This window comes from Antrostomus carolinensis, unplaced genomic scaffold (genome assembly GCF_000700745.2).
Source record: "Antrostomus carolinensis isolate BGI_N321 unplaced genomic scaffold, ASM70074v2 scaffold16116, whole genome shotgun sequence".
Taxonomy (NCBI): Eukaryota; Metazoa; Chordata; class Aves; order Caprimulgiformes; family Caprimulgidae; genus Antrostomus; species Antrostomus carolinensis.
Window position 1 is genome coordinate 18,814 of NW_010321303.1, and position 26,453 is coordinate 45,266.

Consider the following 26,453-nt stretch of genomic DNA (forward strand, 5'->3'; position numbering starts at 1 on the left):
TTCCCTTCACTGATAGATCAGAATAATTCAAAAAATATTTCATGGATTGAACTCCAAATATCTTGCTTCAGGATTGCCCACTGTACATGCTATCATGACAGAGTATCCAGAGAAAGGAGATTGCCTATCCTTAGGAGATAATACTAAGTCAACTTTGTCAAAGAAGGTCAACAAAATAATTTTCAACAAAAATGAAGAAACAAAAAACACTGACAAGAGGAGCACATACCTACTCCATTCTAGACATACTAATTTGCAATTACTTGTTTCAAATTTCCCATTTCTGATGCTGTGGAAGTTAAAACTCGGTACTTACGGTTTCCACAGTTGAATCCACCTAATCCAAACGGGCAGCTGGTAACAGAAAACAACAGGGAGTTTTAGTGGCTTAGTAGTGCCAACACGTCACCACAGCAATATTAAGAAAGATGGTGGGGTAGGAGGAGGGCAGAACGGTCACCATACCTCACACAGGTCTCGTTTTCCAGCTTATAGCCATCTTCACAGGCTAAAATCAGAGAAGAGAGAAGGGCCATAAGCATCGTGTAGTGGTGCGGGGAGGTGTTTCCCATCACCGCTTCCCACGGCAGCTGTACCCCAAACAACCTTGGGGACTGACAAGCCGGTGTGCGCTGCTGGCACAGCAGGTATGCAACACGCTCTGATGTCATGCAGTATCTCCTCTGGCTTAGGCAAAACACCACACGCTTAAATTCACCTCCCACCAGCTTTGATGGGACCATTTCGGGGCTTCCTGGCAGAGTCAGCCCAGAGCCTGGCACAGGGTGGGCAGCTGGTAATGTGGCAGAACCTCTTCTTGCCCAAATGGAAACTCACTGCACACTTGTATTGCCTCCCACAAAACAGCAGTGTAAAAAATCTGCATGTGTCTCCAATTTTTGTTTTGAAATCTCATTTGAACAGTGCTACTTTAGCACTGATGCATGTTATTCATTACTTTTAAATGTTAGTACTGCAACAAAATGTTATGCAGAGGCACAGTTAACCCAAAGTGATATGTTTTGCCTCATGAAAAATGTCTTCTTTTTAATTTATTTCAAATCTGGAGCTAGATAAAATTTTAAAATATTATATTTTACTATAGAATAGAAATTAAATTTTTTATTCAGTCTAAATAACCCAGAAAACTGCTATGTAAAAAGTGTTGGTAAAATAACAGAAGCCATCACTTCATTGTCTTAAGCTGTGCTTAAAGGACAGCTATCTCATCTCCTGAGTTATCTGAGAAAATTATGCTACCCTTCTGATGAACAGCAAAGGTGATGATACACTGGACACACAGTTGTAAGCTTCAAATTACTGAGAAGATAACTGCTTTTGATCATAGTCACACCAGAGCTCCTGCAGACCCACTGCCTTTTGCAGAGGCAGCGAAGGTGGTCACCTGAGACAGCTCAGACAGAGACCTGGGGAGGAGTGACATGGATGGAGTCACTTTGGGCAGAGGGACAAGCCAGGGCCAGCACGTGCAGCAGAGTCTGCAAGACATCACCCAGAGGTCTGGGAAATCCCTGCAACACACTCCCCAGGGAATAAAACTAGATTGTTAAGAGAAATAAAACATGCCCATGGATTTTTTTTCCCCTCAAACATCATATGCTTTAAAATGATGAGGCAGCAGCTCCCAAGCCCTCTTCCCTGCTCCCTAACTCTAGGGATAACCTGCAGCCGAAAGCTCGGGCGCTCTCTCCAGCAAGCGCAGGGAAATCTGTGGGGAGAGGAGGGATCTTCCAGCAGAGCCAAGCTGCAGCAAAGCCCTCAGCCTCCTCTCCTCCTCTTCTGCTGTTCCCAGCACACCAGATGCCTTTTCCCCTCTAGCACAGCCTGTAACTCTATTTTCAGAAGCACTTAGCACAGAAGAGGAGGAAGGAAGAAAAGGACAACCGTGCAGTATTGTCCATTAGGATGGGCTGGCAATACCACAGTAAACCAAGAGAGAGCACTAGTTTTCTGGCTGGATTCAGAAGTTTGTGGTTCTTCCAGCACCAGTAACAGGCGATATTGATGCCAGCAGGGAGCAATGTGACTGTGACCTCCCCCTCATAATACAGGTCACAGAACTGCCCTAAATTTAATTCCAGTTTCAAATCAAATAGTTGAACTGGAACTACATTTTACAGAACAATCCAAGACTGATTTTAATATTTTCAGTGACGAACAATCAACTACAACCCTGGGTCAGATGCTCATAAAGTTAATTTCCCCAGCCATTAAAAATATTCACCTTCTTTCTGGTCTGAATTATCCCAGTGTCAAATTCCAGCCTTTGGATGTTTTCTTGCTAGGCTAGGAAAGGTTATATGATCACTTTTCTCCTCCTCACCATCACATCACTCCTTTGCCTTTAATAAAGCCAAGTGCACGGAGACCTTTGAGTCTCCCTGGCTATTGCGGCTTTTCTCTCAATGCTCACAGGTTTTCTTTGGCCCTTTTGATCTCTGGTTCCTAGAAATAGACGTCCCAAGCCCAGGGATAACAAAACTTAGCCTCTTCTGCCTGCCTGTGCCCCATAAATGCACCCAGGGACTGTATTAGCCTTACAAGTCAGACCTGGGGACCTGTTCTTACCTGCCAAACTCTCTGCACAGCTCTGCCCAAGTCCCTGCTTTCCAGGAGGTGTGACCCACAGTGTGCTGGGCACTCTGCTCTTGGATGCCTAGCCTTGCTTGTGGTCATACTGAAATGCTGTTTGCCTATATCCCATTTACTAAGCACCTCATATCACTCAGCATGCCATTCTCCCCTGCAAAGTGTGTGGATGTAGATGGGTGGATGGACTCAACATTGTGAATATTGCAGCTCTAGGCACAGACTTGCTGTGGCAACTGGCACCAGTGATGACAGGGGGGCTGATGTCCATGGTAGCTGGTCTTGGATCCCTTCCTCTGCTCTACAGAGCCTCACTACTCCTCCACCTTGCCTTTCACTCCATTTGTTCTCCCAGACCTGGGGAGGGTGAGGCTCTTTACATAGACCCCTGCATCTCTTCATGATGCTATTTGCACTGGATTTATTTTTCTCTCTCTAAGATGGCTTCTTTGAAATCAAGGAAGAGACCAGAGGCAACTGGACAAGAGTTAAGAGCCTTAGTCAACCAATAGCCAGGGCAAGAATAGTAAATTCCAAAGGACCCTTGCCTGGCTCAATCATGACACCGAGGCATTAGCAACTGGATGAGTTTCTCCTTTCATTTTCTAACAAAAGCAGATGGAAACATTATGAAGTAAATGTTTTACCAAAGCGAGCCACAAGATCAGACAACAATTAAATCTGCAGTGAAGGGGAGGGAGGCATCACCTCAATAGCTTGGCTGGAGTTGCCTTCTCTAATGAGCACAGCAGCCCCACGTACCCCAGCCCCAGTCTGCTGCATGCATGTTGGGAAGGCCTGGAGGAGCCTGCAGGCAGATGCTGGAGATTGGATGAGAGCCCAATCTCACCCCTCAGCCCTAGCCCAATAACATGTGTAGGGCACGTACACCTGGAGCAGTCTCAAAGTTGGAGCTGTGCCTTGGGCAGGAGCAGCCCTGGGACCCCACTGGCATGCAGCTCCCAGGCCAGGAGGCTACAGGGGTGGTAAAGAGGAAAAGCAAAAGATCCTGAACATGCATCTCTCCGTCTTACTTAAATGCTTGGCGCTTATATCTTTTCCTCTCCTCACCCTGCCTTTTCCTGCCACTTTGCTTTCTCCTCTGGCATCTTTCCTGCTCCTCTGAACGCACTCCTAGGAGAGCTTGTGCTGTCACACTCACTCAACAAGCCTTCAGACATGAGCAGGAAACAGAGGAAAGGCTGAAGTGTCAGGGGCCAAGCAAAGCTATCAAGTTTTGCTTGTCTACTTGGGATTCCTTTGCCTTTGCCTTCCCGAAAGAGACTCAGGGGTGTCTTTGGAAACCTGCTTTGCTGCTCCTTGCTTAGCTCTGGAAACACTCTGTACTGTTAAAAATAGCAGGCCCCAGAAAAGTTGACACATTGGGTTTGTCACTCTGCTTCTAAAACAGTCCTGAAGACACAGGGAATGTTGAAAACCAGCAACAACCCAGAGACAACTGAACTGCACAATGAGCAGTACCACAGCCAACATATCGGAACTCCTGTGGCTCAGAGACCCAACCCCTCCTTGGTCCAGGGGATGCTTTTTCAAGCATGCCTCACGGGACAGACACCGCAAGGCAGGACAGAACAATCCAAGGGGTCAGGACAGCCGATCCCTCCTGCCCCAGCAGCTCTCCCAGCCTCAGCCGCCTTCCCACGGGGGAGACCGGACAGGGCAGTACAATAGCCACTTCCCTCTTTGCAAATACTATAATTGGAGCTATAGTGCCACATTTTCACAACCCACAATGAGGGTCGGATGCTCAGGAGACCTTGGTTCCTGTTTAGTCACTAAGAGGGCAGAGATTTTTCAAAGGCTGGTATATTGTATGCTATACTTATCAGAAAATAACCCTAAATATCAAATGAGGGCCACAGCTTGGCTTTTGAAAAAGCCTTTAAAAATCCCAAGCACCTGGTTTATGCAGATGGGAACAAAGTGCTGCTGAAAAACTGGTATCTTGCTGGAGCGTAGCATCATGCAGACATTGTTACCCTCACGCCACTGCATTTCAGCCAAAATCCACCATCAATCCCGGCCTTCAGACACCCTCGGGGTGGTCAATAAGATGTTTCCTACTGACAGCAGAGAGCTGAAGGTGGAACTGAGGCCTCACTGTGTGCAGGTAGGGTTTTTTCTATTGTACACAGCACACAAGACCCCTAAGTAGGGAGGAACCACATGAACAAGATGTTACCTCTCTTAGCCCTCCACAACCATCGCATCCCAGTGCCTCACAGCTTTTCAGGTATTTATCTTTACAACACTGCTTGGCAAGAGATGTGGACAAGAAAAATGGAGTAACTCACTCTGGGTCCCCACCACCAATAATGCAGCAAGAACTGGGCAAAAGCCTCCCAAGCTTCATCTCAACTGCCCACTCACTGCATAAGGCCCTTCTCTGCCTCTTAAGGATTGGTGGAGATGGTCAGCATTTCCTAATAGAAATCCTTTCCCCAATGCACAAGATGAAGAGAGGGAAAGAAAACACAAAGGAGAAAGGTTTTGCCTGGAGCTGCAGAGCAGAGGAGAGGCAGGACCATGGCTCGGGACCCAGAGATGGCCATCCCAGAGTCTGCAGCACATGAGTTATTTCCAGACGCATTTTTCTCACTCTCTGATCAAATTTGGAATCATCAAAGCATCTCCTCCTATTTCAAAAACAATCCAGTAGACACTGCCAGAAACAATATATAACCACTATTGCAATTCTTATTGATATGTCATCAGAAAACTCTATTTCTTAAGAAGTCCTACAATGACCACTGCAACTAGGGAATGGACACTCTGATCCTCCAGAAGTAATTTTGACCACTGGCACATGGACAAAGACCTTGTTTAAAATGTAACAAACCCAAATTTCATGATCAAAGGAGTAGCTAGAAAATAATATAATCCTTAAGCTTAAAATTTCTATTAGGAATCCAGTTGAAAAATAAATTCATAATCATTTTCAGATACTTATTTTAAAAATATAGGTGATGTATTAATATAAGCTTGTGAGTTTAAAGCACTTCTCCTAAGTTCACTGAGAGTTCAGACAAAATCAAAACAGGCAGAGCCGCACGTTTTCTGTGCTCTGTGCCACTGAACTGGAGCCCAAAGCAGTCAGGCCCCCTTCTCCCTCTTCTCGATCACTGTGACTCACAGCGTGCTCCAGAAAGAGATAATATTATTCCTAGAGAGAGACTGTATCCTCAGTGTCTGCTGAGAAGTCCCCTAACTAAAAAAAGAAACTTGAGCTGCTAATATTTATTCATAATATTGGGCTTCTTGCATGCACAGCAATACACACACACACACACTCATCTCCACTGGAACAAAAAGTTTAAGCGAAATTCAGGCAAAATACACCACACAAAGAGCAATACCTCTGCAGGAGTGGTCCATCTTGTTGTATTTGAAGTACCCACTTTTGCACTGGCAGAGCGCGATCCCATCGAAGTCGGTGCACTCAGAAGTTTCCTTGTCGCATTCGGGGTCTTTCTGCTTGCACAAGCTGCCAACTGTCGGGAAGGGATGGCCCATATTAGCACAGGTCTCTCTGAACCCACCGTTATGCACATTTGCTTTCCCCAGACATCACATTCACCTCGTCTGCTACTTTAATTTCTTTTTTTTTTTTTAATAATATTTGTTCCATTAGGAGACAGTCAGCATTACACTATGTCACCGTTTCTTGTGTATCTACTGTCATTTGTACAGGCAAATAGAGGGGGTGCATAATAATTGTTTCAGCTCAGTGGCAGAAGGGGAAATGAAAAAGAAAAATTTGGTTTGGCAGGAGCTGAAACACATTCACCCCCTGAGACAGTTCAACAAATCAATTTTTAAGTTTATTTCAAGCAAAACATTTTGCTCAGCCCAAAACATTTTTTTTCCATTTCAATACTAAGCTCTGGATTTTTTCACTTTTCAAACAAAGATTTCGTTCTTTCATTTACATTACTCTGAAGCAATGTTTTACTTTAGAAAGTCAGGTTTGTTACAATGAGCATTCAGCAAAACTGTGGGCAAATGATGGAAATTGTGTCAACAAATTTACGTTTTTTACTGGGAGGTCAAACTAAATAGAATGAGCAAATGAAAAAATATTAATGAGAAATAGGATTTTATGGAAAACCTGTTACTCATTTGGCACTTACCTTTTATAAACCTCTCCCTGCTAGATCCATCATCTCTTTTTTTTTATTATTTGACATCTTTTCTTTTAAGAACAAGAACATAATTCATTTCTTATTCTCCTTATTTCAAGTTAGAAGTAAGACTTTACCAGAAGCATTTTATCAGAGGTAACAGCTAGAGATAATCTGAACGAGCCTACCAAAATAACTGAATTCAATCCACGGTGGGGTGGGGCTTTAAAATATGGCATATTAAAATAAAACCACACTCAAAATTTCTCAACTTCGTATTTACTTTGCCAAAATGATCCAAGGGGTTTCCCACTACACCCAAGCTAAGTGCTGCTGCCCTTCAACCTTGAAGCCTGAAGCTGCAGAGCTCGTTACAGGAGCCTATCTTCCAAGGGTGCTCACTCCCCACATCCCGCCAATACCTCTCACGGCTAAATCTCCTCTGATGCTCCCTGAACAGGCAAGGACCAGGAGATGCAGGGCATAGGGTCACCAGCACCAATGGGGTCCACCTGGAGAAGATCCTGCACAATACTGATAGACTTCTCCAGGTCTCTCTGTGCCACGCTCACATTCCCCTTTGGCAGGTAGAGGATTCGGTACAGAAATTGAAAGCTCTTAATTGTGAACTATCTTTCCACCCTACAGCAATGAAATCCAGTAGGCAGGAGAGCGCAGCTTCCCATGTAGCCTCCAGCAGCTCTAATCTTGACTGAGGGGTTTTGACTCTTGGCTTTCATGTCGTTTCCCCAGCTCCCGGCCACACAGGCAGAATAAGGCTTTTTTTTTTGATCTGGCGGGAGCCTGGTGTCACATCCCAGAGATGAAAGGCTGCCCTACAATGTCTCTAATCCTGTGCTGTGTGATGTTTTCACAGAGGCAGATTTCTCACACATGTGGTGAAGATAAGGCTCGATATCTGCATCCCTTTTGTACTGCGGGGCTCTTAAGATGAATCCCATTTAAATAAGATAAAAAAGATTCAGAGGGGTTTTTCCAAAAGCCAAAATCCTTCTCCCCTTGTTATAAAAGGAGCCAAATAAAACATCCTTTTCCCTTCCCATCACAGTCCCTCCAGAAACTGTTTACCTCTGTGGAGCAGTTTCAGGCTGGAGATGAACTGGCAGGCATCAGTGGGGGATTTGCAAGCACGAATGTAGCTTTTCACGCTGCTGACAACGTCGTAGAAGGTCACGTTGGATGCTAAAGAGAACGTGGATTGCACTGAAACATGCACAAAATTTGCCTCCCTAACAGAAAACAAAACAAAACAGCCCTGAGTACCACGGGTCAGTCTGATGTCATCGTTAGCACCTTACACATAGGACTCATTAACACACACTATACATAGGACTCTTACTAAGGCAAGCGATGCTTGTCACAGCCACGACATTGCATGCATATTGAAACAGCCACACGTTGTAACAGACCTTAAAAACAGGACAAACTGACACACAGAGAGGTAAATTTGGGGCTGTAAGGGGTGCTGGTAGCTTACTTTGAAACCAGCCATAAATCTCCCCTGGGCAGCTCACAAGCCTGTCCTCAAGCTGAGGCCAGAAGGAGGGTATCGGGAGAGCCAGGCAAGGTGGTCGGGCGCTCCCTGTGCCCTGTACTATCGCTGGGACAGACTGCATCAAGCCCAGCACCGACTCAAAATGGAGAACATGGGTCTCAAGTTGAGCATCCAGAATGCTCAGATTTCTCATTCATTCCCTGCTAGCCTTAGCCTTACCTGGTCGCTTTAACTGTGGAGTGCTGGTACCCTGGCAAGCCTGACAGCGATGCATCAAGCTGCAAGGAAGGAGAGAGCAGCTGTTAGTGACCCAGGGGATGATGGAGGGAGGCAGCCTGGTGCGACGCAGCTCGGGATGACCCTCCTAGGTCACCGACACCATCCTCTGCATTCTCCAGAGCTGCCTGCTTAAGCCCAAGGGGCTCTAAGCATCCCAGCAGTTCATCTCCTTGATAAGAAAGATGCACTGTCCTGCTGCCAGCGAGGGACAGCCAAAGTCACCATTGCACAACCTTGGACAGGAATGAAGACCTGGGGATTTTGACATGAGCACCTGCCTGAGGCCCCACTGTCCAATGGCCACAAAGGATAAGGGTGAGCCAGAAGCCAGGAGGGAGAGAGCCTCGTGCAAGGCCAAGCTCAAAGCGGTGCTCTTGGGAGACTGCACATCTTCCACAGAGCCTCCCATCCCCTGGATCTGCACTATTGTTTGAGTTCACTCCCAGCACAAGCCATATGGGCAGCAACAAGGCAAGTCAGCCCAGCTTCCCCTCCTTTGGTGGCATCTCCAAATCACCTACTCCAAAAAGAGTTGGGATGAACTTCAGCCCATCCAGGAACTGCTAACAGGACAAACTCACTCATGCAATGGTCTGGCTAAAAAACACATAGAGATGTACCTATCCCCAGCCCAGGGGTCTGTCTGGAGCAACGGATGGCATGGCACATGGGGAAGCCACCAGCCCACCCAGCATTCACTCTCAGCTGACCGAGGGCCACATGGCTGCGATAGCATGGCTGGGAAACTCCACCAAGGCAGGTATGTTTGGGTGGGTGCTGTTGCTGTGCTTCATCCCATGGGGTCTGGCTAAGAGCAAGGTGGCACCAGATGCAGTCCAACCCACCCCAGCACTTGAGAAATATACAGATGAATGACGAAGCCCAGAGTAACTGTTTTAATGTTTGACCTTAGAGGAGCACTAATGCCCTTTCCAAGGTCTGGAAAAGGCAATGCAGCCAGGAGACACTAGGAAAGGGTGGAGGTTACAGAAGCATGAACCCAGCCACACCACTTCACGAAAAGTGCTTTAAGATTTTTTTGTCTTAAGCCACATAGGAGCCAGACCTCTCTGCTGCTGTCTTGACAGCCTGGGCAGGGCAGGGGAGAGAAGTGTGCTGGGATTTCAAAGCATACATCTCACCAGTCCTACTTACATCAGACCACCATGGTTCAATGATTAAAAAGACTAAATCCTTGCTACGGTCTTGTGTCTTCCCACGACAACCGTAAGAGGAGCAAAGGGGACCTGCCCCATCAGCATTGCCCAAGTCCCAACAATGACACTCACCATCGCCAGGATTTCACCCTCGACATGGAGGAGCTCTGCGTACTTCCCATGGGTAATATTAAGTTTCAGGGGGACCTGGCCAATAAATATTCTTACTAAAAAGGAGAATAAGACAAGTTAGTCAGAACATATGTCTCTGTGCCATGCGTAGCTGTGATTTCATCCACCTTACATGACAGACTGTCTGCATGGAAAACCCCTTCATGCAGCAGACGGAAAACTTCCATCTGAGAGTCACTGCCCCAGTAAAGCAAAGTCCCAGTCTTGGGATTTTTCTCAAGGGTTGCTGCAATGTTCCCACAGTCCAAGTCAAATTCCAGAGCTCAATGCTTCTGAAGAGCCAGCATTTCACCACAGCATTCATACATTTCATATAGAAACACAGACTCGTTTAAAAGGACCCCTGAACACAGAGAGAGCTGAGTAAATTTAGTCAGTTTCAGGTACCAAAGCTATTTATAATAATTTGGGGTAAATGTATCAAATCTCTTCCTCCTCCCTGCAATGGAAGGAAAGCAAATCAGCAAGTCAAAATAAAGTACTGTAGAAAGGACATTTTCATTTTTCAAATTGTTGGACAGAATGAGCAATGACATTTGAAAAGAGGTCCAAAAGATGCATTTTTCTGTGCTTAGATTCATATTTGTTTCATGGCAGCAGAATGCAATAATCCAAGTTGTCCAGACTCAGAGAGATAATATCCCTAAATCTTGTATTAAATGTCATGAGATACTTGGTGGAAATAAGAACTCAGAGCTCCAGTTTTATGTTCCACCAGAAAAACAAATACGCTTGCAGATAACATTATAAAGTCTCCAATTCTTTCCCATTTTTTCCCATCCACAGAGCCTATCTTCACCACAAATTTTATATCAGACAGCTCTAATGTAGTAACTCTGGGTAAAAATAAGATGAGAATCACCTTCACAGTATTTATATAATCTGCCCATATCCCAGTTCAAGGCATAATCAAAACAACTCTTGAAATTAGAAGCTGACACATTCCAACTCAAAGAAATGCTTCAAACCACCCTTCAGGGACACCTCACCCATGTTTCCTTAGCAAAATTTCCATGCTTCTAATCCTTGCTGATTAAGGGTCAGAAGAAACTCTAGCAAAACAAATTCCCCTTTACAATGGGACATTGTAAATCCTTGAGCTTGAGAGTCCTCTAACAGAAAGGAAGAGGTCAGAACCTGAGCTCCAGCTAATAACTGCACTGCATGAAAAATGCTAAAGGTAGGAAACAAGACCTTGATCTTACAAAGACTTTCACGGCTGCTTAATTTTCTGCACATGGCTGATCCCACTGAAGCCAGGTCGCCCCACTCAATTCTCCCAAGCCAAGCGCCATTGCCCAGGTTTGCAGGGCTAGGAGCTATGATAAGCAGCTTTTTGGGGATTGTAAAACACATTAGGAACAGAAGGGGCACATCTGTCCTTAAGAACAAGCCTGAGCCCACTACTCCATTGCTGTGTTTTTAAGAAACCCTCAGCTATCCCTGAGCCTGCTCCCCAGGGCACCCCAACACGACAGGCATTACACACTGCACTTGTATAAACAGTAAAAGGCTCTTGTTAAAAGTGGTGGTTGGGAGCAACATTAAGCTCCTGAAATAGTCTGAGTCTAGGTTAATTTCTTTTAGAAGATTACACATAATTATTTCCATCTTTTTCTCTCCTGGTTTTTCACTTTTGTTTTCTTACCTAAATTGCACTTTCCTTTTTCCAACTCATATCCAAGAGGACACTGACAGATATAGGAGCCATGGGTGTTGTTGCAGGTGGCCAGCGCAGGACAAGGGTTGGAAAGACATTTATCCACATCTACAAAAGCAGGGGGAAAAAAAAAAAGAAAAAAGCTATAGTTACAGAATCACAAAAATCATCACTGTTGGGCTAAAAAAGATGAACTTGGTTCCTCTTCTGTGACCTCCTGAGCATTATCAGACGCTTCATCATTTGCACTTACTATCTATCCTGTTCTTAATTACGCTGTTGGAGCTGAAAGAATAAATACAAACCACTTTTCCTTAAATATTCACACAAAAGCCCTTGGGATCCAGTATTGATCCATGTTAATATGAATACCCAGCTTGTCTACAGCACTGCTCAACTGCAGATCTCAGGGTGCTTTTCAAAGACTAACAACCCTACAGTTATGGATGGAGTACCATCTTCACTTTTAGGTCCCTCACTACAAGAAGGACATGGAGGCCCTGGAGCATGTCCAGAGAAGGGCAACGAAGCTGGTGAAGGGTCTGGAGCAAAAGTGTGATGAGGAGCAGTTGTTTAGGTTGGAGGGTTGGGGTTGTTTAGTGTCCTGGTTTGGCTGTGAAACTGACACATTTAGCCTGGAGAAAAGGAGACTCAGGGGAGACCACTCTCTACAACTACTCGAAAGGAGGGTGCAGAGAGGTGGGGGTGGGTCTGTTCAACCAAGTAACAAGTGACAGAACAAGAGGAAATGGCCTCAAGTTGTGCAAAGGAAAGTTTAGATTGGGTATTAGGAAAAATTTCTTTACTGAAAGGGTTTTCAGGCATTGGAAGGGGTTGCCCAGGGCAGTGGTGGAGTCCCATCCCTGGTGATATTCAAGAGTCATCTAGGCATAGTGTTCAGGGACATGGTTTAGTCAGGGACTTGTCAGTGTTGGGTTAATGATTGGACCTGATGATCTTAAAGGTCTTTTCCAATCAAGGCAATTCTGTGATTCTGTGTGATTCTGAGAGACCAAAGAAGGGACCTTGACAGCCCGAGCTAGACACGTGAGCATGGGCTCCTTCAGCAAAGTCCTGCCCTTTTCATCCAAACCCTGTTTCCACAATCCAAAGCTAGTGCTTGAACACTGAAACAGTCTGTAGATTCCCCAGTAACGGTGGAGGTAGCCCTGGCTGCCATCACCTCCTTTACCACGGCTGCAACCTCCTGTATGCCAGGCTGGGGATGGTCACAGCAGTGATACCTGCCTGTGCCACCACTCATCATGCACTTCCCACCAGGTGAGCAAGGCCTTGGGGATATCCAATGCTTTGAAAAAAAACATGTCCTGGTCGAAAATGCTCCTCTTGCTGTGCGTGTGACTCACACGAGCACAAACCCACGTCACACACACATGCAAGGGCGGATCATAGGCAGGACTGTGAACTTGTCAGCAACAAGGTGCTACGAGATAAGCAAGACAGCTTACATGCCATTTGTACCTATTTTGTGGCTACTGCTGAGCACGGCAGCAGAGGCAGGAAGGATGGGCTTGGTGGTTAAAGCACAAAGCACAAGAGCCAAACCCATGCATGTATTTCTGACGGTGCCGCGATACCCCACAGCGTCACACAGGCCCGAGTCAGCCCCCCATGTCTCCGTGACTAGCCTGGCACAGCTGCCTCCGCATCAGCGAGAAGGAGATTTGGTGTCTCTGATCTAAGCAGCCAGAAATGAGTGAGTGTATTTTAAAATGTCAGCTTTCACTTTGCCGTCCTTCAGCTTGCGCTTGGTACAGCGGGGACCAGGGCGGCTGCTTCTGTCGTGGCACCGAGTGCCCACATACAAAGCACCATGCCCAAGGCAGCAGAAGGATCCTTTGCATTCTGGTAACTGGCAAAACTCGATATCTAAAGGAAAGAGTAACTTGGCAAAAGTGTGAATCAGTTGGTAAAAAGAATGTTACTTCAATTTTTCAATTAAAAATTCCATTCCCCTACACTGATTTTTTTTTGCATAAAGCCATAGCTGTAACTAAAACCAATCAACCTGAGAAATAACCTTTAAATACTTAATTATTGGGTGGAATATATACTATTGCTAGTATTGCACTGAGATTAATGCAATTAGCATTATTGCCAACACACAATATCCTACAGGGGCATGAGGGACAGGCTCCTGAACTTCAAACACACAATTGATTTCCATTCATATAAAACTACAGTCAGTGTATTTACTTGAGAAGATAAGGAAACTGTCAGCAGTTAGAAATTATTGTACCAGCACATTCAGCAAGACTACGGTAGATAACCTACCAAGAGAAGCAACAGGCCCTGAACAGGAGATTTTTTATTGACGAGGGGAGAAAACAACCATAGGTCATAGTAACAGAAGTTCCAACACAAATATCAAGTGCTGGCCAACTGCCTTTTCTCATAAGCAAGATAGATATTGATCAATATCTATCAATATTGTCAACTGATTGACAAACATAAAGTGCATCCTAAGCTCACCTGGAAGGTCAGTCAGCTTTGTTTTCTTGAAATTCTGAAATGTTTTTATCAGAAATGTTCACCAAAATGCTCATCCTTTTCCAGCAGTTCAGCTTGATTGCTAAACCTTTAGCTTAAAAATATCAACATGGAGACCGAGTCTTGATCCTCAAACCCTGCTGACAACAGACCTGTCATACATACAAACATAACCCTTCAAAGACCCTTAAAGTGGGACCCAAGCATTCCTGTCCCCTCATCCCTGGCCCAACCACTGATGAGCACCATTAGACACATTACCTGTTGCTGAAGATGATGTCCTCAGCCCAGTTGTGCTGCTTGATGGAGGAACAGTGGTTGGTTTGGTAGCAGCCAAAGTAGTTGCAATGGTCACAGTGGTCTTGCTGGTTGGAGGGGCTTCAGAAGGACTCATAACAGGGATGTTTTCCTCAGTGACTTTACCAGGCCTTGCAGTGGTGGGATCCACAGCTTCTGTGCTTTCACCAGTGGTATACATATGCTTAGTGGCAGCAGGTGTTTGAGGTCTGTGGGCTTTTGTGGTGCTAGCATCACCTGGGGTTGGCCAGTGACTGGCTGGTGTTGTCAGCACAGGAGGTTTCACCGTGGTCAGTGCCGCCTCAGGGACAGTGATGCTGTGGTTTGTTGCACTTGGTAAGGGACTAAGGGGAGCATCCGTTGGCCCAGCTTGTGGGGCATCACTAGCTGTGGGGAGTAGTGACGTTGCCTTCTCAAAGCCACTTTGCTGGGTGGTGGTGGTTCTCAATGAGGCAGTCTCAGTTACTGTCACAGGAACAGTCATGGACACAATGCGTCCACCAAGCTGCTCCATGGGTGCTGTGGGGACAGGAGACCTGGTGGAGGTGAAGGTGGTGCTGTTTTGGGGCTGGTGTGTGACATCGTGCTTGTTGGTCCCTCTGGGTGAGCTCCTAGCCACAGCAGCTGTGGAAGGCACTCGCCTGACCACAGTCGTAGCTGCAGAGGTTCTTGCTTGATCGCTATCATTGGACTGTGAGACGGATGATGGTGATGAAAACAGAGGCAATAAAGATGCTAATGAATAAGATGGGGAAAGCAATGAGGAAGTGGGCAAGGAGGACGACAAAGCCTGCAGAGGGGCTGAAGATGCCACCACAGAGGACGAGAGTGGCTCAGATGACTCTGATGATGTAAACAAGTAAGTTGTTGGTGGTGTTGATGATGGCGAGTGATGCAGCGATGATACTGAGTAAGAGGCTGGAAATGCTGATGAAGATAGAGTTGATCTGCCAGTGGTCAACAGCTCAGAGTCAGTGTTGAAGAGAGTTGTATTTTGTACGCTGCTTGAAGAAGCAGAAGTCGACAGTTCGGAAGGGTGTACCAGCAACGGCTCTGTAGATGGTTCCACAAAACTGCCATCGCTGGATATGTTGCTTCTCCTGTCCTGTGCCACAGAAGACTTAAACGAATCAGAAGGGTTGGAAATTTCAGAAAAAAAGGTGGAACTTTCTGAGGAGTCAGCAGAGGTGCTGCTATTAGAGATAGACAGGAGGGTCCTTTCTCCTCCTCTGGTATATGTGGTTGAAATGTATGTGCCATCCGTGTGAGAGACCGAGGTCCTTTTCTCAGCGTTGATGCCACTAACTGGCTGATGGCTACTTGAAAAGCCTGGAGTAAAAGGACAAAATATATTAGAGAGAGTAATATGAAAGTATTTTGATGTCATATTAAAATCACTTGTTAAACACATAAAATGTTCTTGTCTGTGAACTGGCCCGTGCTCTTACAACAATTTAGAGCAGCACACAAGCATGGCTATCGAATTAGGAGTCTTCTGCAGTTCTTAATTCATTTTAAAATGGTCAGCTCAGACAGACACAAAGCTCCCATGAAGCATGTAGGTTTCTAAAGCACTATTCTTCCAGCATTGCTTTTCTAACGGGACTGAGCACTTAGCATTCTGTGATATTTTGTGGTAAGCTAAGAAGAAAAACCCATCTGTTCTCTTTATCATTCCTAATTTATAAAACTCTTATCATCTCCCTCTTATACTTCATTTCCAACTAAAGAATATCCATCTTCTTTAGTGGGTTTGTTTTTAGACACAGTGAACGTCATGCCTTTCCAGGATGAAATTATCACACAATCTTAATTTGCAGCTTATCATGAATGCATTGATTGAAAACTTAGCAGTCAGGAAATCCTAAAGGAGTAGCACATCAGTTTGCAAAAAAAATCAGATTATTTAGCATAAAAGGTGCAGTCAATCTTATAGTACAAATTTCAGGATGTACAGCTAAATTCAGCAATCTCCAAAAAAAAAACAAATAGGGTATCGAAAATTTGGCTTAATTCTACAATTGACTTAGGTCACCATGAAACAATTCTGAAAGCATCACCCAAGAAAAACCAGTTAGGTTGCAAAAAAAAGTAATGTGGCCATCAAAGAGGAAAGTCTCCCTGCTCGGGTCTATGGCTTGACTTCTGGAATGATTTCCCAGCCAAGTGGGGTCTGGCTTTGAATCCTTTGATAAAAACATCCTCTGAGTGCACCCACAGGTGGCATTGCACGTACTAATGAATGAGAACTTTGTATACAACAGAGATAAATGCAGGACAATGTGAACTTCCCCACAAAATGTACATCAGGAGACACTAACTTACTTGTGAGATCATTTTGGGAAGAAGAAGTGGGTGTCTTGGAAGAATGTGGGAAGAGTGTCTCTGTCGGAAAGCCTGCAAAGCCCCTGCTGCTGGTGGAGGTGTTGGCCGTCCCACTCTGCTCCACCAATGCCGGCCCAACCGGCCCTGGAGAGCTGGCAGCTCCAGCATAGGAAACAGAGCTCTCCGTGCCACCAGCCAGCGTGCCATCCGTCACCAAGCGCAGCATCCCCTCTCCACCACCAGCAGACGTGGATGAACTGTTCACAGGACCAGTGATGGGGCTGGACATCCTTTCCTCATCACTCGAGCTGCTTAAGGAGTGATGGCTGCTGCCCACGGCTGGAATAGGACAAAAAAGCAGGCATCTGATTTTATCATCTCAGAGCAGAGAGCACTTGTGAGTTCTACAATAATTCTGTTTTGAAATGCAGACTAATAAAATTGCACAGATAAACCCAGATTAATAAAATTGCACAGATAAACCCAGATTAAATACAGATTAAGTAGCTCTCACGTATCTGTCACCTTAAATGTGGATTTAACACACAAAGCCCACACCAAAGAAACAGGACTGTCCAAATACAGAGGGACAATCGGTACCATTAGAGTCATAATGGCGTATTTGTGTTATTTTTAATTATTACCCCAACCCAGGCAGGAAGCAGATGTCTCCTACAGCAAGAAGCTACACATCTCATTCCTGAGACTTTTTTGTTAAGCACCAACAGCAGCAGATATACAGCATGAAGGAGCAGCATCACCACCACTTATAAATCCTGCCCATGACACCTGCAATAGCTCTGATACATGTTGGTGGTCCTATCAATGCCATGGAAGAGGGGGAGGGAGAGGGAGTGGGTTTTTTCCTAATTCAAACACCATCACAGAATTCAGAAAAACTCACTGGAAGGTTCACCAGCAACCGAGAAGTAGGTGGAGACCCTGGATGGAAGGGTGGCCTCGGACCCTGGGTACCCTGCATGGCTGGATGAGACGTGTCCTGCTCCAGGCCATGCCGTGGAGGATGGGAGGGGGCTGGTGCGGGGCTCCCTGGCCGTGGCCAGGTGAGATGTGGGGTTCACTGCTGCTGTGCTCCATGTGTTGTTGTTAGCAGCAGCCTGAGATGTCCCCTCCTCGTGCCCGGAGAGTGCGGTCGAGATGTATGTGGTCTCAGTAGGAGCGCCAGAAGCTCTTTTTCCTCTCTCTGGAATTGCAAAGCAGAGATATACATACATTCAGATAGATATTTTAAAAGCATATATTTTATACATTACCAATGCCTTTGAGGCCTCTACAGGGACTAAAATCTGAATATTTAAATTCCCACAGCAGAGATAGCGCTTGGTGACTAACATCACTTATTTGCTAAGTGCGGTTCCCAGGTGAACTGTACTTTTCCCCTTTACACCAGAAAAATAGAACAGATTGGGGCACATGCCATTTCTGAAGAAGAACAATGGCAGGGAGGTAGGACCTGGTCTTGGACATCCTGCAGAAAATTCCCTTGGGAGGACCAGTGGGTTTCAAACCAACTTCCTCCTGGAAGCAGAGCTGCAGCTGAAACACCTGATAACTGGGATATAAGGAAGGGCAAAAGGTCTACTGATCCTACGCCACATCTCATGCTAGGCTCCCCCAGTTTGAGGGCTGAGGTCAAGGTTCCATGGAGCTTTCACGTGTGACCCAGAAGAGCTGCCTGGCCATCTAGTTCCTGACATGAGGAGCCCCAAGTGCCATGAATAACTTGTCAGCTGTGCAGTGCTCAGACACCCTTCACTATAAACCAGGCTGGCTAAAAAGGCAAATCTAGTTTAAAGCTAGAAAAAGCAAGGTGGGAGCTTGGGAGGAGGCAAGGAGGAGGGATGCTCTCCATGGGAAACCAGGAAACCACAATACCCACCTGAAGCACTTGGTGAAGGCGAAGGCACTGAAATGCCAGGAGGAAATGCAGGCAGTGACTTTGTTGCCAGTTCATGGAGACCGGCACCGCTCTGTGAAACATTGCTTTGTGTCTCAGGCTCTGATGATGATGAGGATGGCAGAAGGGCCACATCCAAGGACTTGGTGTGGGGTGAAGCAGGAGTGGAGCTCCCTGTCATGCTGGATGCTTCATGGGTGTCTGACACAGGCACTGTGGTCCTCTCCTCACCACTGGTGGCTGTCACTGAGCTGGCTGCAAAGGTGAGAGGAGCATCAGGCAGTTGTCTTCCCATAGCTGAGGTCCCTTCTGCTGAGAAAGGACAAAGCAAAATGGATTTAAGCACACTAAGCTACAAACAGGCAGGCGCGGTCTCTTCCATTGCCACCCTTAGGCTGGCAGCACAAATATAATGTGGCAAAAGATCTAAACCTGGAGAAAACTGTGAAGACACAACCCTTTCCTGTGCAAGGAGGTGCTGCTCACAGGAGGACACCCTGAAGAGGACACTAGGAACAAGTTGTGGGAGTGCTGTTGGGTTTGCTTCCCTTTGGCTACACTCCAGCCATGGCCACCATGCACTTGAGGGGACTAAGGTGGGATCACCGTGGTACCTAACTCCCTGACACCCAAAACAAAGCAGGGCAGGCTTGTGTAGGATCAGTAAATACTTCCTGTGCGTCCCAGGGTGGGAGTCAGGAATAACTGGTGTTGCCTCCTGCTTGTATAAACACAGCCAATGGGGTGGTCTGGAGATTGTCCTGTCTCAGAAAACACACCAAATCTTGGGGGCAGACTGCTCTTGCAGCAAGGCTGGGTTTTTCTGGTGACTAAATGCAAAAAAATAGCTAATGCATTTTAGGAAGTTTAAATTTTCCTTCATAATGCCCAATGCCATTGTCCAGCAACTTCTAGCATGCCCTCAACTCCTCCGTACAGAGCAGATGTTTGAGGTCTACAGGAAGAAGCCGCATGCTGATAGTCAGAGCTCACCTAAGGAAGTGCTTTCTGAAGCAGACGGTGAGCCTGTGAGCAACGGATCTGGGAATGACATGGTGGCACCTCTGCCACCATCACCCTGGGCTCCCAAAGAGGGCTGGGTATGGTCTGGAGAGCTGGTGATTTTGGTACCAGTGGTGGAAATCTCTGTTGTTTGGGCCAGTCTGGTGCTGGCTGGCAGAGACCTCAACGTCCTCCCTTCACCCGTGGTGGCTGTTGTGGAAACAGAGGTACTGGTGGTGGGGAAATATGTTCTTCTCTCTGTTGACAGGATGCTGAATGACACATGGCTGCTTCCAGGAGCTAAGATGTGATAAAGAAACAATTTACATTTTTACACATGTGAAACTATAAATAAACAGACAAGTGAGCTTTCTTCCAGTAACACCCAGAGGCAGCAAGTACGTGCACAAGTAGAAAATATGAGAAGATGTCAATCCAGAGAAAACAGGAAATTTCCAAAGATGTGAATCCTTCCTACAGAAATTTGTCTTCTAAAAAACATGGTTTGATGCTGACAAAAGTGCTGCTGTTATATAAAAACTGTTGACACTGCACACCTGATTTCACCATTATGTGCCTGAGTGCATTCCATGCTGCTAGAGCAAACAAGCACCCTAACAACCCAGAAAAACCTGGAAATCAGTTCAGACAAGGCATAATGCTGAGCAGTGTGAAGGTCTTAAAGAAGCCTGAAGAAATGGGATCAGGGGGATCAGATTCCCTTCAGCACTGCATCAGGGTCTAGTACCAAACAGTGGCATGAAGGACCTCAGAGACCGCATTCCCAGTTGCCTTAGATTTGTTGAGCTGGTTCCACTTCTGGGAAGCAGCATGGTCCAAGGGGCAGGACAGAGGGCAGGAACTGAAGTCCAGTCCCTGGGACTGCAGGGACATGATCTAATCCTCACTTGCTTAGTTCTCTTGCCTATAAAATGGAGATAGGATTTTGAGATAGTAAAAAAAGAATTGTGATTTGAATGTTAATTATTTTTCTTGGCACAAGGAAACTTTCCACACATGTGCCCTTTCTGTAAAAAAACCCAAACCACATTTTTTGGTCAAGCAAGAGTTGGAATATTTCAGACACAAAAATCACACTGCATCCTTCCAAACAATATATTCCACATAGCACAAAAGAGCCAAGCGAGTGTAAGATGCAGTAACAGTCCTCCTTTTACTGACAAGAAAAATAGTATTTCACTTCTAATTTGAGCTCACCTGGGGAAGGACCTTCCGCAGGAGAGTGAGAGCGTGTTAGTGAAGGGTCTGCCACCTGCTCGGTGAAATCTGTGATTTCTCTGGACCCACGAGATCCGTAGGTGTCTCTCACAGAAGACATGGATGAGGATCGGATGGTGCCCAAGGTCCTGTACACGCCACTGCTGGACGTGGAGACTTCTGCTGCCCACTGGCTACTGGCCGTGGCAGACCTTGGAGGCCTCCCACCGCTGCCGGTGGCCATGGCTGAAAGGAAAGTGCTGGTGGGAGAGGAAGCAAGGGGGTTTTTCTCTGATGTTGAGCTCTTAGCTGGTCGGTGGCTGCTTCTGACACCTACAATACAATAAAATCAGGTTTGATTTGCACATATGGAGCTATACGTTTGAGGGATTCTTTGTACAGCGTACATTTCTATACTGTTCATTGAGACATTGAATAGACCAAGTTCTCAAGCTGGAAAAGGTGCTACTCTGGGAAGAGGTGAATCCCTTATGTTTGAGCACACGTGGCTTACAAAAAGCCATGAAAATCTCAACTTAAAACCATGTTTTTGAACTGCAGGCTGTGCACAATACCCAATTTACACATTGTGGCTGCCTTTGAGCCTGTTCAAATTAGGAGTATACACCTCCAACTTCAAACCAAATCTAGAAGATGAGCTAAAACAGGCATGGTTTAGGTTTTCTAGTGACAGTCCAGAGAGAGCCAAGCTGCCATCTCAGTGCCAGGCTGAGGGCATGGCCATGGGGTCAAGCCCTCCACAGCACCAGGCACCCAGGACCACACAGGGTCAGACACAGCCTCATCCATAAGATGCTCAGAATAACCCCGGTGTCCCAGCCTCGTGTCTCACCCAGTCAGATTCACCCCACGTTTAGCAGGAGGGCTGCCCCAGGGTCCTCCCAAACTGTAGTGGGATGCCCGTATTTCACCAGCTCAGCAGGAGCAGGAGCTCCACTACGACTCGCAGAGCGATGGGCTTAATTGTGAATTAATGGTGAATAGTGGGGCAGAGACCATTTGGGATCACTCCAAAGGAACAAGGGGAGTCAGCACTGCCATGGCTGCGGGGACTCTCAAAATGCCACCTCTCTTACAGACCAGCCTGCACGGCAGATGCAGCACCAGGCAATGGCTGCAAAAAAAAAAAGGGAATGCACATAGTCCTAAGCGATGCACAGGAGTTTCATTAGCAATTGATGCTTTTCACTTTTTCACCCAAAGGCAGAGATCCACTCCCACCCTTCCCACCAGCACCGCTGCCAGCCCAATGCAGCCAGTAATAAAAATGTCCATGTATCCAACAGCAACTGATGGCCATATCTAAAGTAAAACAGTGCGGGGATGCGAAATCTCATCCATCCCAAAGCAGCCAACTTCCAGACTAACAAAGTTACCTCTGAAAGTACTTTCGGAGGCAGAGAGGGAGCTTGTGAGCTCCCCGGGAGGTGCTGGGAGATCAGTGGCTTCCCGTGAGCTGTTAGGACGGTGTGTCCCAGTCGCTGAGGAGAAGGTTGCCTGCAATGAGCTGGTGGGGTCAGTGCTGGTGGCAGAGTCATGTGTCACCCCAACTGTGCGGCCATTTGTGGGGGACCCTGGTGCCCCCACAGCCACGCTGGGCATGTCAGCACTGTGGGCATCTGAGTCCAGCGTCACCTCTTCTGAGGTTGGGATGCTCTTGGTTTCGTAATTGCTGCTAAAGGCTAAAAAGAAGGAGAAAAGAAATATAAAGCTGCATACATGTAAAGGAAAACAGCTGGGTGGGTTTTATCCCACTATCAGTAGATGTAGACAACAATTCAATACGGAAATATTTAATACTGGGAAATCATTAAGACAGGGAAAAAAAAAATGGTCTGTCTATAGGAACTCCTGAAGTTATTGCTTGCAAAATTCAACTGAAAGTTTTCAAGGAAAACCTATCCTCCTCTTCCAACAAGAATAATATTTATCCATACTTTCATTTCTGTGAAATGTTTTTAAATGTACAGAATGTGCCAAATATAATATTATTCCTCCTTTCTTTAAAATAAAAAGGATGTATTTTGTTTATAAAGAGTCTTTAAATAATGTTCTGAGTTAAACAGCGAGATATCAAAACTCACTCATGGATGTGCTTTCCGAAGCAGATGGTGAGCCTGTGAGCAACAGGTCTGTGGCATCTCTGCCACCACCCGCCTGGGCTCCCAAAGACATCCCAGGGGACCTGGTCTTGTCTAAAGAGCTGGTGATTTCGGTACCAGTGGTGGAAACCTCTGTTGTTTGGGCCAGCCTGGTGCTGGCTGGCAGAGATCTTAACGTCCTCCCTCCACTCTTGGTGGCTGTTGTTGAAACAGAGGTACTGATGGTGGGGAAATCCGAAACTCTCCTCTCTGTGGCCGAGACACTGGATGGTTGGTAGCTGCTTCCAACTGCTACAGCACAATAAAAAAACCTGGATTTATACATATGAAATTATAAACAGATGGATCCATTTTCCTCCCAGATGCTTACAGCACACATACGGATATTAAGCATAGGAAGTTTTCAATCTGGACAAAGTGCTCTTTTGGAAAGGCATGAATCCCCTCGCCGCAGGAAGACCTTACACAAAACCCAGGGCTTGCTGCCAGGACAGCACAGCTTCACGAGAGCTGGGGCAGCTCAGCCAGCATGAAGCCCCATGGGACAAGGACTGCAGGGACTTGCCTTTAAATCCCACCTTTGCTCTGAGACTGGTGGAAATCAGCCCAGGCTCTCTTAGCATTTTTTTGTAGCTTGAACACAGTATCAAACAGCAAAGAGGGGAAACCTGAGCACGGTCACGTTCCCATATGAGCCTGCAGCTCACTACACATCCCAAGGCTTAATGGGATGCAGGGAAAAATGCTCAAGGAAGCACAAAATAGGGTAAAACAACAAACTGTAGACTAACCGAGCTCACCCACAGCAGTGCTTTCTGAAGCTGAGTGAGAAGAGGTGAGCTGTTGTTCCGTGGAGGGCCTGGGCAAACGTCCCTGTGCCAGGGCCACTGAGGAGGGTGCCGAGGCCAGGGGCTGAGCTGCGGAGCCGGGCACTGCCCTTCGGGTACTGGACCTCGGGTCTTCTGCAGCCACATGGCTGCTCCCAGCAGCTGTGATAGAGGGAAGGGACGTGTTAATGTGAGAGCCCTGGGGACACATTTGCTCCTGGCAAGACCCAGGCACAGGATAAGGACTCGGAAACACCAGGGTTTTCAATCAGTTCATGTGGAATGGGGCAAAGTCTCCATTTTTGAGAGCTCCAGAATTTGGCTGCTGCCAAAGCAAGTGAGGGGAAGACATGGAGCCCAGGGATCTCAAGTTTGTTGTCCCATACAGGCTGTTGAAGCACAGGCATGTCACCCCGTCTAGCCAAGAGCAAATCCACCTGGTGTGGCTGTGAGCATGGGGCTCACACTCCACTACAGCACCACTTGGTGGGACGCACAGCTCAGGTGGGGCTGGGACCTTGCCTGGGCTCTGCAGCTGGCACTGAACCAGACGAGATATTTTGCAGCTACAGATGCCCACCCTACAGAAAACACAGCGATAGGGTCCAAAGACTTCTTTTTTTTTTTTTTCTTTGAAGTGGAAAATGGTGAGGGGTTTTAGACCAAATGATTTTTTCCCTTTGCTTTTTCCTGCTTTTGGCAGGGCATTTCAGCTACCCATCCAAATAACAACAAAGCACATGCAGAACACAGCATCTTCTATGTTTCAGGAAAGGAAAATTATATAAAGGCTTTTTAAAGCTATATAATAAATCCATAGGCCAGCAAAGCTCACCTCTGAAAGTGCTGTCCATGGCAGGTGATGCTGTGAGTGAAGGGCTTGTGGCATCCCCTGTGACAGACCTGGGGTGCAGCATGCCAGTCTGGGAACTGGTATCTTGGTGGGAGGACTGAGGCTGTCTTGGAAAGCCAGAGAGGGTGGTGCTGGGGAGGGGCCTCAGCATCCCCCAGCTGCTCCCCAAAGGGCTGGGTGATGGGGCTGCAGTATTTGTGGGAGGGCTGCCAGGCAGCTCTGTGCCCACCCAGCTGCTTGCCAGCCCAGGGGGGCTGCCAGTGCCTGCAAGACAACAGAAGAAAAGCAAATGAGAGCCCAGAGACAGGCTGAGCTGCCCACCCAGCATCCTGCACCATCAGCCTCTGCCTCCCCCCGCAGCCTGCAGTCCCCTTGCCTGCACTCTGCCTACAGCGACTTCATGTTTGGGAGCTGCAAAGAGTAATTCATCATTTTCTAGGCCAGGAGAAGCCACACAGATCCTCCTCTCCAACCTTGTGCTCGAAGCAAGCCAGAAAACTGCCCTAAGGAGGTGAGGATGGAGGGACAGACCCAGTGCACAAAGCTCTAGCAATGCAGGGAAGCCAGGCTCAACTGGTGCCCAGTTTCTCCAAGGAACAGCATCCAACTTGCTCCTGGGCTGAACTGAGATGGCTCACCTGGGAGATGAGTCTCTGTGGAGGGAGGCAGCAGCACTGTCCTTGTTGCATTGTCAAATCCAGCCATGTCCCAGGCCCCGCGGCGCCCGCCCAGTGTCCTCTGGGATGAATCGGTGCCAATGGCTGCCAGAACCGGCGGCATCCTCTCGGCAGCTGCAGGGATGCTGGGAGAAGCCAGAGCCCTCTTGCCTCTCTCCCGGCTTCCTGCAGCACGGTGATGGCTTCCAGCAGCTGGAAAGCAAAGCAGAGAGGGTCATGTTCCCCCTGGATGAGTTAATTTGTCTCAGCTGAGGTGGCAGCAGCATCACCCACAGTGCTACCCAGCCCCACCATATGCAATAGATAGGGTCACAGCTGCATCCCCCGTGTTTCCTCTGTTTAACACAGAGCACACTGCAAGTGGGACTGCTGGGAACAGAGGGTTTCTGTCACTAAAAAATATCAGTTTTTTCCAAATTTGTCTTCATTTGTGCAGGGCAAAAGAAACACACATTGTTTTAAAAAATATTAAAAATGCAGAAGGCAGTAAGGAGCTTATGTTAGGACAGCCAGCAGCTGGCAGCCTGGCCGTGCCAGCTCCACACTCTACTCCCTAAACAGAAAAAAACTCGAGCAATTAAAAAATTAAAGACAATCTCTATGCTCCTATCTCAGTAAGACACTTATTTCATCCAGTGATACTAAGAAAAAACCTGAAACGGGGACAGGGCAATCAGCACAGCCTTGTCCTGCTGGAGTGGGAAACAGGCTTTGATTTAATGCACGCTTAAAAAAATACATTAGTTTACTCATGACCATAGTCCCACCAACTGTGCTAAGAATTATGAACATGCCCAAAGTGTTCAGTTGAACAATCTCTATGTGAGGACCTCAGCTACAAACAATGATGCAGCTGGTCAGATATTTTTAACTCGGGTGCTTATGATCTGGGTTGGGTTTGTGATGGGGTTCAGCTCTTCCCAGGCAGAGGCATGGGGATGCAGGGGGGTCTCAGTTCCACACACAGCCTTTGAGCTCCATGGATGGGCAGGACTCTCCGGGGTGCTGCTGGATGGTGCACAATGACAGCAGCACCTCCTGAGAACCACCTTCATTGTAACATTTAAACAAACAAACAAACAAGAAAACCAAAACAGCTTTTCTGGGATTGGATTTCTTCAAAAAACCAAAATTTCCAGCAGTGGG

General features: G+C 46.8%; 1 protein-coding gene across 1 annotated transcript in view; it reads right to left on the reverse strand.

Annotated features, from left to right (window-relative positions):
* LOC104526442 (protein HEG homolog 1) overlaps positions 1 to 26,453 on the reverse strand; it is a 30,950-nt gene that overhangs the window by 4,147 nt on the left and 350 nt on the right. The window contains exons 2-19 of the mRNA XM_029085432.1: positions 25,269 to 25,499; positions 24,613 to 24,894; positions 23,751 to 23,939; positions 22,933 to 23,241; positions 22,225 to 22,530; positions 20,828 to 21,160; positions 19,601 to 19,909; positions 18,586 to 18,916; positions 17,594 to 17,889; positions 16,690 to 17,028; positions 14,329 to 15,693; positions 11,545 to 11,664; positions 9,837 to 9,931; positions 8,488 to 8,546; positions 7,842 to 8,002; positions 5,988 to 6,122; positions 466 to 508; positions 317 to 354 (exon numbers count right to left, since the gene is read on the reverse strand). Of these exons, the coding sequence (XP_028941265.1) occupies positions 317 to 354; positions 466 to 508; positions 5,988 to 6,122; positions 7,842 to 8,002; positions 8,488 to 8,546; positions 9,837 to 9,931; positions 11,545 to 11,664; positions 14,329 to 15,693; positions 16,690 to 17,028; positions 17,594 to 17,889; positions 18,586 to 18,916; positions 19,601 to 19,909; positions 20,828 to 21,160; positions 22,225 to 22,530; positions 22,933 to 23,241; positions 23,751 to 23,939; positions 24,613 to 24,894; positions 25,269 to 25,499 (4,941 nt within the window). The remainder of the gene's footprint in view (positions 1 to 316; positions 355 to 465; positions 509 to 5,987; positions 6,123 to 7,841; positions 8,003 to 8,487; positions 8,547 to 9,836; positions 9,932 to 11,544; positions 11,665 to 14,328; positions 15,694 to 16,689; positions 17,029 to 17,593; positions 17,890 to 18,585; positions 18,917 to 19,600; positions 19,910 to 20,827; positions 21,161 to 22,224; positions 22,531 to 22,932; positions 23,242 to 23,750; positions 23,940 to 24,612; positions 24,895 to 25,268; positions 25,500 to 26,453) is intronic.